This window comes from Poecilia mexicana, unplaced genomic scaffold (genome assembly GCF_051168715.1).
Source record: "Poecilia mexicana isolate PSO_F unplaced genomic scaffold, ASM5116871v1 scaffold_16, whole genome shotgun sequence".
Lineage (NCBI taxonomy): Eukaryota > Metazoa > Chordata > Actinopteri > Cyprinodontiformes > Poeciliidae > Poecilia > Poecilia mexicana.
The window spans coordinates 7,085,488-7,100,217 of record NW_028263385.1 but is presented as its reverse complement, the minus strand read 5'-3'; the positions used below and the strand labels follow the sequence as shown (position 1 = coordinate 7,100,217).

General features: G+C 35.7%; 1 protein-coding gene across 1 annotated transcript; it reads left to right on the top strand.

Moving 5' to 3' along the window:
• Positions 1–24: 24 nt before the first annotated feature.
• Positions 25–14,501, top strand: rab5ab (RAB5A, member RAS oncogene family, b). Its single transcript, XM_015006596.2, has 6 exons — positions 25–195; positions 3,349–3,575; positions 5,741–5,892; positions 9,682–9,804; positions 9,909–10,002; positions 13,045–14,501. The coding sequence occupies exons 2-6, from the start codon at positions 3,410–3,412 to the stop codon at positions 13,158–13,160; spliced, it is 651 nt and encodes a 216-aa protein (XP_014862082.1). The 5' UTR covers positions 25–195; positions 3,349–3,409; the 3' UTR covers positions 13,161–14,501.
• Positions 14,502–14,730: the final 229 nt, after the last annotated feature.

Here is a 14,730-nt window from a genome sequence, read left to right as displayed (position 1 = left end):
TCTGTCATCATCCTTCGTACAATGCGAAAAGGGAAGTTGAAAGAAGTGGGAGAGGGACACCGCGGAGCCTTACGAAATCTACCGATTCAGTACCTGTCCGGATAGTCGACACACTGAAGAGACTCTGAAGTGCTGCGGATAAATCGGGCCGGAGACAACACCCCTATTATCCAGGCTGCCCTTCTTTTCTTTTTGGTGAGTGGCTAATATTAGCGACCTAAATGCTAACACTGGAGGGCTCCTCCCGAAGCGGCCGCAGCTAAACAACATTCACCCAGCTAGCCAACACTAGGGCCGTGCTAGCTAGCAGTGTAAATAAGGCTGCTCACTCGGGTGGATCAACACTAGCAGCGTTATTCACTTTTAATACAACAGAAATACAGATTGAAATCACTGACTGATGAAAAAGTTTGACTACTTTTACCCCTTTTTCGGACAACGTTAGCCAGCTTGCATTAGCTGTACACACCCAAACCTGCATCATCATCTGAGTTCTGACATTCTCAAACGTTACGTAAGTGTGTAAACCCATAATGCACAATACTAACTGCGATTTAATTTATTTTTCACTGAGTCAATCAGGTGTCACTGTTAGTTGATCGGGAGCTTGACAGGATCAGCATATAAATTAGCTGTGTTGCTAACGCTAGCTGTTTGCTAATTGAAGCTAATGACAGGTGATATGTGGTTATCCCGATGTCGTAACGCGATTTCGGGGAAGTTGTTGATAATTAGAGTGGGAAAGAGAGCTGTATGACTGTCAGAGGTAGTTTGTTATTGTTACATATTAGAGCGGTTAAAATCTCAGTCTTTAAACGACGCATCCTCAGTCATAACAACTTTTCCTGACTATGTTAGCATAATTGTCAAATATATAAAAGGTAAATAGCTTCGAGAACGTGAGTCAATAATCGGGAAAGAGAAAGCAAACAACATTTAATTAAAATGGATAACAGTAGACATTTGTTTTAACCATTCCATTCTGTTAATTTTGATGATTGTGGCTTACAGCAAATGAAATAAAAATCAGTAATACACAACAAAAATTGAATAAATCCTTTAAATAGAGAAATGTCTTCTGAAAGAATATGATCAGTATATGTGTTGAACACTTGGCCAGGGCTCCTTTTGCATGAATTACTGCATTAATGCCAGCTCTCTTATCTTTTACTTGATCAGGGAGTTTGCTAGCCAACCAAAGACGTATTGGTACATTTAGCAGCGCGAGCAGGTGCCAAGTGATCCTGGAAAATGAAATTCAGCAGACTGAAACGGGATGTGCTCTAAAGTTCCTTGGTGGACTGATGTGCTGACTTTGATTTTGATAAAAACGTGTTGGACAAACAGTAGCGCATGATACTGCTCCCAAAATTATTACACTTTCAGTGCCTCCCCACTCTCTCTCCAGGCGCTGACTCTTTTTGTTTCCAAATAAAATGCTAAATATTTTTTCATCTGAAAAGTAACTCTGAGACTGAGTAACAGTTTATGTATTCTCCTTCTTAACCCAGGTTAGATGAATTTGAAAGCTTTAAGCACCAAATGTGACAGTTGTACGAATTTTTCTGGATCCATTCAACAACTTCACACTTGGTGAATCCCCCCAAAACCTTGCAAGGACTTTACTACACAAAACATTCAAGGGTGTGTTTTTCCTTCCACAGAACTTTCCAGTGAATAGCCAGGTTTTTCAGCAATTACCTTTTCATTAATGTCACTTGTGCAACTATCAAGTCCGGAGTCTTCCTAATGATAACATATAATGTCTGTATCCAGAAATTCATTTTTGATATTAAGTAAGATTTAAATTTTCCCAGAATCAGAAACTATTTTTATATTCTGCTCTATTACCCACATATTCCCATCATCATATATGAGCAATACAATCAACTAAATAGTGTGTTTGCACTAAGAGTTCATCTGTTTGGTAAAATTATGACTTCTGTCCAGCGCATGGACTGGAAATACAGTAAATGTTTCACCCACAGAATTATTAGATTATTATTGATTATTATTATTGCAGTTATTTTTGTTTAATTTTGTTGTATTTTAATTTTATTTAATCGCTGAATCTCATTTAAATCAGTCATCTTCTTTACAAATAGACACCTGGTTAAGATAGCACTGCTACTGTATAAACCACATACAATACACAATAAAACATAAAATTATTGTAATGATAGCTGTATTTCCATGTGCTGTGGTTTTGGTCCAGAATTTATTTAACTGAGAAAATGTCCTTGCTAGGTTGTAAAATCACAAACTCACTGAACAAAACTGCAGCTCATAGTATCAAACCTTTTCTTACCTAACCTAAGGAGGTTTTCCCTAATGTGTTGTCCAAACTTGTCCGCTAATCTCCTTTACTCATAACTTAAATCCTCTCAAAGGCATTGCTGGAGTTTTTCACAGCTGCAGGATTTGAGGCCAACATAATAGTTGTTGGTGTTGCTGCTTCAGCAGAAATCCAGTCTGTAAAATTCAGTTAATTCATTTAATGACAGTTCACAATAAATATATTGTGGCACTTTACAAAAAAAACAAAAAGAAAAAAAGAAGTTTGGTTTTAATGAAAAAGACCAAATGAATTTTAAGCAGGTTTTGAAAGTATCAGATGTCGGTAATATAATGTCAAAGGGAACAAGCAGCTACAGTAAAATACAATGCCTCTCTTGTTTTTGATCTAAGAGTCAGTGCCCTTTATGTTATGGACAGGTATGAAAATGTTTAATTTAAAAATAAACAACAGGAATCAAGTGAATGGACTGTTGAGACGCTGTGTGTAAAGCTGCCTGGCTTGTCGCAATAAATCACCTGGTAAATTAGGATGATTTATCGTTTTTTTCTTGTCTCTCTTTTTACCAAAAACTGCATGAAAAGTCTTCAGTCTGGTTAATTCGTCTCAACTAATCTTTTGTTTGTTTAAGAACAATTTTGTTTGCAGACTTCATAATTCATTTTATTTGTTGTTTCTGTTGTTTTGTTTATTTATTTTTGATAATTAAACTGTCTTCTAGTGTTAAATGTTCATTAGAATTTAAAGTTTATTGATTGCATTACTATGCCATTTTTACCATTATATTACTTGAAAATAGTCTCAAATCTACAATATTATTGTTTATCACAATAACTTCAGGGACAATTTATCGTCCAGCACACGTTGTGATTGTGACAGGACTGAAAGCTGCTGCAGTTGTGAAGTTGAAAACAAGAAAACAGAGACTGAGATATTCTAAATCCGAACATTTGAGGAACAATGTGACAAGAAGCAGCCTAAGTAGAAAAAAAAGGTTTTTTTACAACTTGATTTATCAGTTTTTTTTCTTTCTTCCTCTCTCTGTCGTTTAGGTGTTATTAAAGGTTCTTGCCACCACATCAGCGCCCAGGGGAAGAGACCACACAGAGTGACATGGCAAGTAGAGGTGGAGCCACGCGACCCAATGGACCTAACGCCGGCAACAAGATCTGCCAGTTCAAACTCGTGCTTCTAGGAGAGTCAGCGGTGGGAAAGTCGAGTCTCGTACTTCGATTTGTCAAGGGCCAGTTTCACGAATTCCAAGAGAGCACAATCGGAGGTACGTATGATGACGACTTCACTGCTTTTCACATGGGAGTCGGTGATGCAGTGGATATTAAATAAGATTAATAACAAACAGCTGTCACAAGAGTCTCACTTCCCAGTTATAAATCACAAATCTGGCAATTTATCTGACGTTCATTGAGGAACAATATTACTATACGTCAAATAAAGGAGTAGAAATATTTTGTTATTAAGCCTTCTAAATATAGCTTACACACATAAATATTCACAGCATAATTCTTCATTTTTCCAAGTTTTCCTTTTTGGTTTTGTTCACACTTTTTTTTTTCTTCTATGTAAGAAAAAAGAAAAACATCAAAGAAAATAAGCGAGCACAAGGCAGTGAAACTTGGAGGAAAAAAGTGATGTTACATTTGAAACATTCAAGTCAAACATCGGCGAACAACACAATGTGCATTCAAGTCAAAAGTCGAGATGGCAAAGTCTGCAAAAAGAAAGGAAGAAGTCAGGAAGAGGACAGAAGCTTGTAAACCAAATAAACTGGCACCCTGTGTGTGTAGAGACTTAAAAGCGCACGGTTGCTTGTCCCGTCTGCACATAATTTACCACAATGGAAAATGTAATACAAAAATTCTGGTAGCATTCATGTAGATGTATTTTCTTCTCTTGTTCTTACCGGTATCGTTACTCTGATCAGCACAGGGACATAAAATTGCTTACATAGAGTCACACTACAGCTGCACTGCACTGCACATTTTAAAAAGCAAAACAGTTGCAGCTCAAGCTAATTATCAAGGGTAAATATGGATTACATAGAGTGACCAGTTATCAATAATTTTTTTAAAATTTATAAGCAAATGTTCTGACAGAGGATACATAAAAAGTAAAAAGAAAACAATTTCTTACCTACTAAACTTTATCCTCACAAACAACACCCCCAGTTTCCTTCGCCTAGCACGACTTGCTGTGTCAAAGTGTTTCTAACAGAGAAGCTGGGGTTTTTATGGTTTGTCTAACTGGTTTTACTTCCAAAGCTCACAAACATGTCTTTCATCAATGAAAATTCCTTGATTTGTCACTAATAAACATTTTCACATTCATTAAAAAGTCTTTTGTGAAGAAAATTAAACGTTCTGTGATCTTCTGGAGAAAAGTAAGCAACTTTATTCTCAAATGTTCTCAAGTTACTTATCTGCTTTCAAAATGGAAATGCCAAACATGATAGAGGTATACTTTGAATATTTTTAGATTTCCTGGTTCTGAAACATAAAGATGTTTGTACTTAAAGTTTAACTCGTGTTTAGAAATCTGTGAGGAACCAGGAGCCGCAGAAATACTGAGGTGAATTCCTAGACGTTCGCTCATAGTTTCAGGTATCTTTTTGTCAGGTGGAAGCTGTGTGTTGTCTGTCGAAGTGTAACCTTTAACCTCTTCCTGGAAATTGTGGGATGCAATTGAAAATTCTGCTTTAGTCGAGATGAGAAGGGTTTCAGGAGTGAGTAGGTCTGAATCTCACTGCATGATAATACAAAACAAGCCGACTGATTTATCTGACCTGATTTTCTGGAAATCGGTGATCAGCCAGTGCACTGCAAAAGCACAAAATCTTACCAAGTAATTTTGATTTTTTTTTCACTTACAATGTGGGGAAAATGTTTTGTTATAAGTGAAATAATCTGCCAGTGGAACTAGAAAGTTTTCATCAATATTAAGGAATTATTTACTTAAAACATTTGTAAGTTAGTTTTCTTTTATTTCAAGTTTACGAAGTTATTTGCACAGGAAACTGGACTAAAATTACTTGGTAAGATTTTGTGTTTTTGCAGTGTGTCCTCTTCTGCTCTGCAGAGGTTTGACTGGCAGACCAGCCCATCAAGTCATGTCCGCACGTTTGGAGTCAACTATGGTCACCCCTGTGCTACAAACTCACTTTCTTGCCATATTTAGCGACATTTCAGGCTAAAATAATTGGCATCAGCCAAAATTAGAATCAGCAATCGGTCAGAAAAATGCAATCGTTGCATTCCTAAAATGCCATAGCCTTTGTGTCAGGAAATCCTTTCACAGAAGTTAGTTTACCAAATCCTGGAGCTTCCATGTCGGTGTAAACACGGGGAGGCGAGCAGCGCTGGCTCGTGCTACTTTCACTGAAACCCTCTGTGTGACTCAGGGTGCCTTATCTGCTTTGTTTCCCTGCAGCTGCCTTCCTGACTCAGACAGTATGTTTGGACGACACAACAGTCAAATTTGAAATCTGGGACACAGCTGGTCAGGAGCGCTACCACAGTCTGGCTCCTATGTACTACAGAGGCGCCCAGGCAGCCATTGTGGTCTATGATATCACAAATGAGGTGAGCCAGGCTTTTCTCTCTGTCGTCTTTTTGCTGCTGCTGCTGCTGCTGCTGCTACCTGTTGCTAATCTTTGCTAGCTTGCACAGAAATGCTGTGGCATATGAGGAAATGGGCGTGGTGGGGGTTTCCATTTTCGTTACATATGTTTTTTTTTAGCAGCATTCAGAAGCTTATTTTTAAGCACTGAGAGATGAGTCACCACTGAGCATCACTGTGTTGACAGACTTTGTACACTTGACTCACTGATATCTGAAAGATTAATGTCTGAATGTTCAATAGCAGGACTTCCTTATCTGAAGGAGACTTTTAAAACACTCCATGTAGTTTAATCATTGAAAGTAAACACCTTTACTCTCAGTGTGATTTATTTTACACTGCAAAAACACAAACTGTCTTTGGTCTGGTTTATAATGAAAATGTCTTAGTAAACTTGAAATAAGACAAAAATAACTTACAAGATATAGTCACATCTAATATAGGATATTGGAGCTTGTTTTATGTCAGTAATTCCTTAATATTGATAAAAAAAGTGCTTTTTCAAGTGCAAGATTATTACATTTATAACTTGGGAAAAATGTCTTGTTATAAGTGAAATAATCTACAAGTGGAACTAGTATTATTTTAACAATATTAAAGATTTAGTTCCTATATCTTGCTGCAAAGCTACGTATCAGTTAATGTTGTCTTATTTAAGAGAAGTAAAATACTAGCAATAGAAACTAATATCCAAAAATAGTTGGTAAGATTTTATGTTTTTGATAAGTCAAGTTTGGTTGCATGGCACATTTCAGCATCAAGAGTCCAAATGATAAAAACATAACACAATTAAACAAAACAAAGAAGAAGCATTTTATTGCAGCAGCAGAATAAAGAGTAGTGATGAAATCCAGAGCAGTTTTTTTTTAATCCAAACAGGTTTTTAGCCTCAAATTAAATTAAGTCAGTGTTTCAGCGTTTTTGCAGTTTTCTGGAAGTTTGTTCCAGATGAGAGAACTGAATTCTGCTTCTCCATCTTTGGTTCTGGTTCTGGGGAAGTTTGATACGACTAAAGACCTTTAATGTATTTTGGATTCTAAACCAAACTGACATGAATATTTTAAAGTCCGATCTCTGAGCCACTTGGTGCCAGTGGACTTTAGAACGGTGATGTTCTCTACTGTCCTAGTTTTAGAGGACATGAGCAGCAGCGTCTGGGTCGTTCTGGGCCAGTACCATCCGCCTGACAGTTTCATATCTGTTAGTTATCTTAGCTGTAGTACTGATTCTGATAATGCTCTTGTTAAGTTTTGCTTTCTTTTTGGGGGCAGAATTAACTGTCCAGAGGTTTTGGAAGTGACGAATATGTTGTTTTGCAAAGTTATAGGCTCAATTATTGTGGCAATTAATTTAAAAACCTTTTATTAGTTGAAAAAGGTTTTTTAATAAAAGAAACATTTTAATTTGGAGTGCAGCGATGAATCGTTCCCAGTGTCTTTACTTTTGGGCAACCGGCTATTGGCTGATGATTGCACATGAAACCGATATTATCTGTCTTGTTATTTTAGCAACTTTGTTGCTATATTTACCTTTTCAGGGGGAAAAAAAATGATATTGGCCAACGTTGGAATCGGCAGGTCAGGCCTGATCGGTGATCAGCTGTTAACAGCCCAAGTTTTTATATTTGCTTAAATTGGAGCTAATTTAATTTAATTATATCATCCTAATTGGCATAAGTAAAACTGTGAAAATAGTCCAACTAAAATCACTCTATTATTGCAACTTTAAGCAATAAGGAATAAATCAATTAATCACATGATGAATTAAAATCAGTTCAACTATTTCCATTTGCATGATTTATTATTTTCCTCTTTCTATCAAAAACTGGATGATAAAACTCTTCAGTCTTTTGTTTTGGTCTCGACCAGCCCCTTTTTTTTGAAGGACAGTTTTGTTTACAGAAACTTCATAATTCATTTTATTGTTGTTTTGTTTATTTATTTTGGATATTTAAAATGTCTTCCAGTTCCAGTGTGAAATATTCATTAGAATTTAAGGTTTCTTGATATTTATTATTACCATTATATTATTTGAAAACAGTCTCAAAACAACAATATTAACATTTATCGCAACAACTTCTGGCTCAGTTTATCATCCAGAAACATTTGCTATCATGACAGGTGCAGTAATTAGACGCTCGCTGACTGTAAACGAGGCCAGATGAGCTGGTAATAATTTCCTTTATGTGTTAGCAGCGATTCCTCCACTGTGCATGAGGATTTATCATCAGCTCATATTAAAACTGCTGCTGAAAGAACAGTTTTAAATTGAGATGTAAGTAATTAAAAATAGCAGCGGACTTCTTTTCTCCAGTGAACTCTCGTTTTGATTGTTTAGAGCATCTGGAAAATGGTTTGTGGTGCTAACAGTGAAGTTTCCTGAGGTTATCTATCGGTTGCTTCCAAGGAAAACCTCTGAGGAAGACCTCTTCCTCCCAACAACACCGCCTTGATTACAGAGCCAAACATCCTCCTCACAGCATCTTTGGGCTTTCTGCCTGACTCAGAGCCGCGACACGAGGAGAAATCCAAACACATCTTAACTCCACACTGAAAGACGTTTTGAAACAAGCTCGGTCAGGGCAGTTTTATTTTTCTTAAAACCAAACCAATTTTCTTGTTGATTAAATTGCAGCAGGTGGACTTTTATTTTCAAGTTAAGTCACCTTCAAATGTTTTACAGTGCACCCAGAAAACTGCAATTAGACTTTTCAGTAAATCTACTAAATTTACTCGTACCACCTCGATCTTATGCTCTCTACACCGACTTCCTGTGGATTTCAGAGTCTTTATTTATAGTTCTTGTTCTCGCCTACAGAGCTACGAATGGCCTGACTCCATTATTTATGTCAGTTTTTCACCAAACGCTCTGCTGCCACACGTTCTTCCAGGTACTCTGTTAAAGGGGAAGTATTACCTAAAATCAACTTTTTTTAAGCTTTACATCATGTTGTAATGTTTTCCCCTCATCAAAAACATACCTGGAATGTTGCTTTGACTCTTTCATGAATGTTTTAGAAATCCCTGAATCTCCATGGCAACCATTCAGCTGTGCAAAACGCCTGGGTGGACCTAGCCCCGCCTTTGAGGACAAAGCTCCTCCCCACAGCGGAAGTTTCCAAGTTTCGAAGCCTTAATCAGCTCCTTCAGACTAGCCAGGAGCAATTAGCAGACACCTGGTGAAACTGTTCATCTGCTGAGCTCGTTGTAGGAGCTGCTTCTCAGTAAAACGCTGCTAAAAACGTTTTAAAGGGTTAATAGAAGAGCCATGTTGTGATGACTTCCTTTCTGAAAGAATAGGGGTTTTAAAAGGGACAGTGGCATTAAATTACAAATTAAAAATTATACAGCATTTTTGTAACAATTGAAGTTACTATAGTTACTTGATTGTGCTATAAAATGTGGCTGGAAACACTTAATAAACCCGGAGAGGGACGAGGCCTTCCAGCTTGTGGCTCCTCTGACTGCAGCTTCATTTTGTTGATTAAAACCAATTAAAAGCAGTTTTGTTCTCCCAGACTTTTATGTCATGATTCCACTGCGCTTGTTTGAGATTTCTAAGTTTAGAACTAACAACCACCATTTTGTCTGCTCACTTTCATTACTGTTCTTCCACCAAAACTTTCTGACTCTTGCGATGTTTCAGTTTGTGGGATCAGTTTGATAAATAGTTCTTCTGGCCCTGTTCGTTTGGGCTTGGTTGTTATTTTCCTAATTGAGACGACCCTTACCCCTCTGTGCTCTGTTTTCCAGGAGTCATTTGTACGAGCAAAGAACTGGGTCAAAGAACTTCAGAGACAAGCCAGTCCAAACATTGTAATAGCCCTGGCTGGGAACAAGGCCGACCTCGCTAGCAAGAGAGCTCTGGACTTCCAGGTTACGACTTTAATGACTTCATTTGTCCTTTTTTCAAGATAAAAACGTCAGCTTCGTATCATTTTAACAGTTTATTTTCTGTAATTGGTGACGATCTTTTGCAGGATGCACAGTCATACGCAGATGACAACAGTTTGCTCTTCATGGAAACTTCAGCAAAAACCTCCATGAACGTGAACGAGATTTTCATGGCCATCGGTAAGAATCCCCTCCTCAGTTTCTTGTCATGTTGTGATTTTTAATTGATCTTCGTCACAATGAATTCCGGTTCCTGTTGCTAATTAAAATGTTATTTTTACTCTTTTCTCCACTGTTTTTTCCCACAAGAGACTCAATAAATATCAGATAATTAGAAAATATGATTAAATATAATCAAAAATAAATGTTTATTGTACTTTTGTGGTCTTATTTCTAAAAGAACATTAGGTTTTAATCTGCTGCAAGCCATAATCATAAAAAATAAATACTACACTACACTAAGGTTTACTTAGTGTAGTAAATCTGTATAATAAATTACATTTGGTTTTTGTTTTGATATAGTGAAAAGAATAAGCACATCATTTAAAAGTCTTATATTCATATATCTAGAATTAAGGCCTTAAAATGTCTTAAATTCATTTAAAACATGTAAGTTCGTCTGAAGTTTGTTAGTAACTGACTTTAATTGATATTCTATGAAGTTTTTTTATTTTGCGGGATTTTTCTGTCAGTCAAAAGCTTAAGCTGCAATTGAAGCTACCGCTAACTAGCTGCTAATAATCCCTTGCTAGCTAGTCTTGCTAGTGTTTTTGCATTTATTATGCATTTATTGTTAATCTGTTCACCTCAGTTGTTTATATGTAGATAGATAGATAGATAGATAGATAGATAGATAGATAGATAGATAGATAGATAGATAGATAGATAGATAGAAAATATGTGATAATGTGGATTTCTGCTGTGATAAGTCTTAAATTTCATTCTTATTTGTCTCAAAAAGTCTTAAATTAGAGCTGATAAAACCGTGTTTGTGAATGAATGAATTCATGACGCTCCTGTAAATTAATTAATATAATTGGTGTATTTATCATTAATCACAGATCTTCTGTGTGATTTCATTGAAATAAATCTTAAACTTTGGGTCATTTTTGTAGTAAACAGATGAAGTCTAATCTTTATTTTTCTGAAACATGTGACCCCGCATGAACATGAGGGATTTTTTGAATTCAGACGATTTGAATTATTGTAAAAATCTGTCACTGATTCAGAGGAAAAGACGGGATGCTCCCAAATTTGGTAATTATTTAAATCTATTCAAGTGTTTACTCTTTGATGGTTGTCAGTAGTTTTTTATTTAATCTATTTTTGTTTTTCAATTATTTGTAAACACGTGCTACTTGTTGAGAAGGAGAAAATATCTGAGATGTGGGGAAGTGAAACCCAGGAAAAGCTACAATTTATTCCTTAAACAAATTCCAGGTGTAGACAGTTTAATTCACATTGTGGCCACTAGATGGCGCTGTTGAGCTTATAACGACTTCCTTAAACTCTGCTCTGCAATGCCATAAATAATGAGAAAAATAAATCTGAAATTAGTCCAGTGTCTTTATATTCATTTCTCTGTCAAAACTATCAACATTCATAAAGATCGTTCACCAGTTTTGCTAAAAAAAAATTTCAATCTTATAGTTTTGAATTGAAGCAACTATTTTAACTCTGTCTGATCAAGGAGAATATTTACCAGAACAATTTTTATTATGTTGCTATTGCATAGTAATTAAATGTAGGATTTGGAATTAGTTTTTGCTTTCAGCTTTTGTTTTACTCTTTAGGCTGTAATGATGATTATGTTGTGTTTTTATCTTTTCATGTATTTTTGACAGGTGGAATGATCTGAATAATAAGCTGATAAAAGCAGTTCAGAGTTCGTTCAACTTTAAATGTTATTTAAACTGGTTTAATCTTTCCTCTGTTGATTCTTTTAGTTCCATTGAAATCAATCAATCAAGTTTATTTGTATATCACAAAGTGCTTTATGTTATAAAACACTTAAATACACAGTAATAAAAAACACCATACACCACTGCAAGTGTGTATCAAGGAAAACAGTTTACTGATTTATTGTCTCTGCATGTCATTCAAGATGGACTTTGTCTAGGCCACTACAGTACACTACAATTTTAATTGTTAGCCATTCTGCTGTAGATTTTTACTTTTAGCTTAGATTTGTTTTGTTTTCATTTTATAATTACCATGTCATAAACTTTAACACTTAACAAGTTAAGCGGAAATTTGGTATTTTTGGGACCAAAATGACAAAAAATAACAAAATCAGGTAAAATAGATTTTTCCAAATCAGTTTCTTTGAATAAAAAACTTATTAAAATTTAACAAAAACTGCAGGTGTGTCTGAGTCTGCAGAATTTTTGGTTAAAACTTGTTTATTTTTCAGTCAGTGGGTAGAAAATCCAGACATTTTATTCACATAGGAGTAAAAATACTTCATAATAAAATTACTCAAGTGAAAATAAAAAGTACAGAGTAGTAAAAATACTCCTAAAATTTAAAAAAAGTTACTCAAGTAGATGTAACTAATTTCTACCTAAATCTGCCATTGTCCTAAGTGTTCAAACATCTTCTTGCTAGAATGCATTTATCTTTTTAAATTGAAAACTCTTCTTTTTGAGTAGAGTTGCTCAGACTGATGATGATCAATCGATCATGTGCAACTGATGATGATCAATCTTTTCTCCTACACCCTGCAGACGCAGCAAAGGGTGTACTAACTTTATCCCCTTGGCTGTGCTCAGCTTTACCTCAGATTTTTAACACATCCCTTTAAAGCAAACTGAGTAACTTTTGTTTGTCCAGCGTTACGGACTCGGCCGAGGCTCGGCGTCATAAAGCCGCTTTACAAGCTCTGTTATAAAAACTCTGAAATTTTTATTAGTTATTCTAATTGTTTTTATTTATTTATTTTTATTATTTATTTTTCTTTATTATTTATTTTGGTTATTAATTTTAGTTTTTATTAATTATTATATTTTTTTCATTTATTTTATTATTTTTATTTTTATCTGTCTTTTTTTTTTACTTTGTATTTTTGTGTTTTATGACATAAAGCTCTTTGAACTGCCTTGTTTATTTGAATTTGTGCCATACAGACAAACTTGACTGACTGACTGACTGACTGACTGATTGATTGATTGATTGATTGATTGATTGATTGATTGATTGATTGATTGATTATTGTCTCCGCAGCCAAGAAACTTCCGAAAAACGAGCCGCAGGCCGCCGGAACCAGCAGCGGGCGGAACCGGGGCGTGGACCTGACGGAGTCGGCTCAGCCCAGCAGCCGCCCCTGCTGCAGTAACTAACCCGGTTCCTCCTCCTCTTCCTCCTCCTCTTCCTCTCGGCTCCACCCGGCAGCATCTGGAACGTCCGACCCGTTTGGTTTCCAGATGTGCGACCCGCTCTTCACCCTCACCTTCCTGGATTAGCTAAAAGACTCTGTATAGCTGCATTTCTAATACCTTTTGTTTTGTTTTTTGTTGATGTTTTTTTTTGTTTTTTAACTTTTTTTAAGAAGTGTATATCAGTATAACGGATGCATGTATCACTACAACTCCTAAAGAAAAAAACAAAACACATTTTTATCTTTTATTCAGTTTAAAGACTAACTTCCCTTTTCAGAAAGACGAGAAAGTGAGGAACCTGTGAATGTGTGAGAGGGTCAGTTTGACTGTAGTAGTCTGTTTTTTTCTTGTATATTCTAGAAAAATCAAATTGTTCCCATGTGAAGTTGCTCCACTTCTCCGACTGTTTGGAGCAACAGTTGAGTTGTCAGGAAAGGATCCAGCAACTCTTCCCAGGAACGAATCTTCATCTGAGATCCAAGTCTTCTTCTGGGACATCCGGGGTAAAGCACTGTCCAACTTTAACTCAAAGTTTAAAAAAATAAAAACCATAAATCAGGAAGCTTCACCTTGTTGCTCACATTAATGGCAGAAAATAATTCAAGTGTTAAATTTCCATTGAGGCCAGTAGTCAACCTCCATCAATCTAAGTCTGTGTTGAAAATAAAAAAGAAAAGAGAAATGATATACTCTAATGTTTTCACAGGGTGCAATGTCGTCTTCTTCCTTTATTTCAGCTCGCCTGGAAGTTTATTTAGAGACTCCGAACAATTGTACAGTTGAATACTTTGCCAATCCCTCTCTTGTTTCCTTCAAGCTCCACGTTTCCACAGAAGCTGGTCAGATGTTAGGCAGTGATGGTCTCTTTAGATAAATGTAGTGTTATTAACAAAATCTCTCTGGTGTCTTGTCACTTTCTTTTTTTCTATTATTATTATTATTTTAAGTTAATTTTGTTTCTTTCTTTTCCAAAAGAAAAAAGAAAAAAAAGAGAGAAAAGGTCCATGGTGGTGTTTGAAAAGAACTTCTTTTATTGCATTGCATAGTGTTGATCATGTTTTAATTATTGATAACTGCCCTTGGGTTTTTATATGACGGACTGTATTGGATTTGCTAACCTTTCGGCTGCGGGCGCAGAGCGTATTTAATCTAACTGGTGGTCTCTCTTGCAGCTCAATGAATTTAATGATGTAAAAACAGCATTACTAGTGATGGGCTGATCCGTTTTGAGTGTCTGAATCTTAATAAATCCAATAAAATGGTCTCTTGATTCTCTGTGTGGAGATCAGTGGCTCTTCTGGAGATTCCTTTGCTTTTTTTTGTTCCAATTAAATTATTTTTGATATCAAAAAACATTTAAATATAGAACAAAAGCAATTTTAATACATAAACACTTATTTTTATTTTATAGAAAATAAAAATAAATAGTATACATCAGTTTGACTCCATGTGAAAAAGTGATCCTGTCTCAGACTTGTTCACAGATCTTGTAAACCAACAAGTTAAAACACTTTGGGAAAATAATCTGTTT

What these genes read in the sequence shown, in the direction of transcription:
- rab5ab (XM_015006596.2), top strand. Translation starts at nt 3,410, where the DNA reads ATGGCAAGTAGAGGTGGAGCCACGCGACCCAATGGACCTAACGCCGGC. An exon ending in TCTATGATATCACAAATGAG is followed by an intron (nt 5,893 to 9,681) that starts GTGAGCCAGGCT and finishes TCTGTTTTCCAG; the next exon opens with GAGTCATTTGTACGAGCAAA. An exon ending in CGAGATTTTCATGGCCATCG is followed by an intron (nt 10,003 to 13,044) that starts GTAAGAATCCCC and finishes TTGTCTCCGCAG; the next exon opens with CCAAGAAACTTCCGAAAAAC.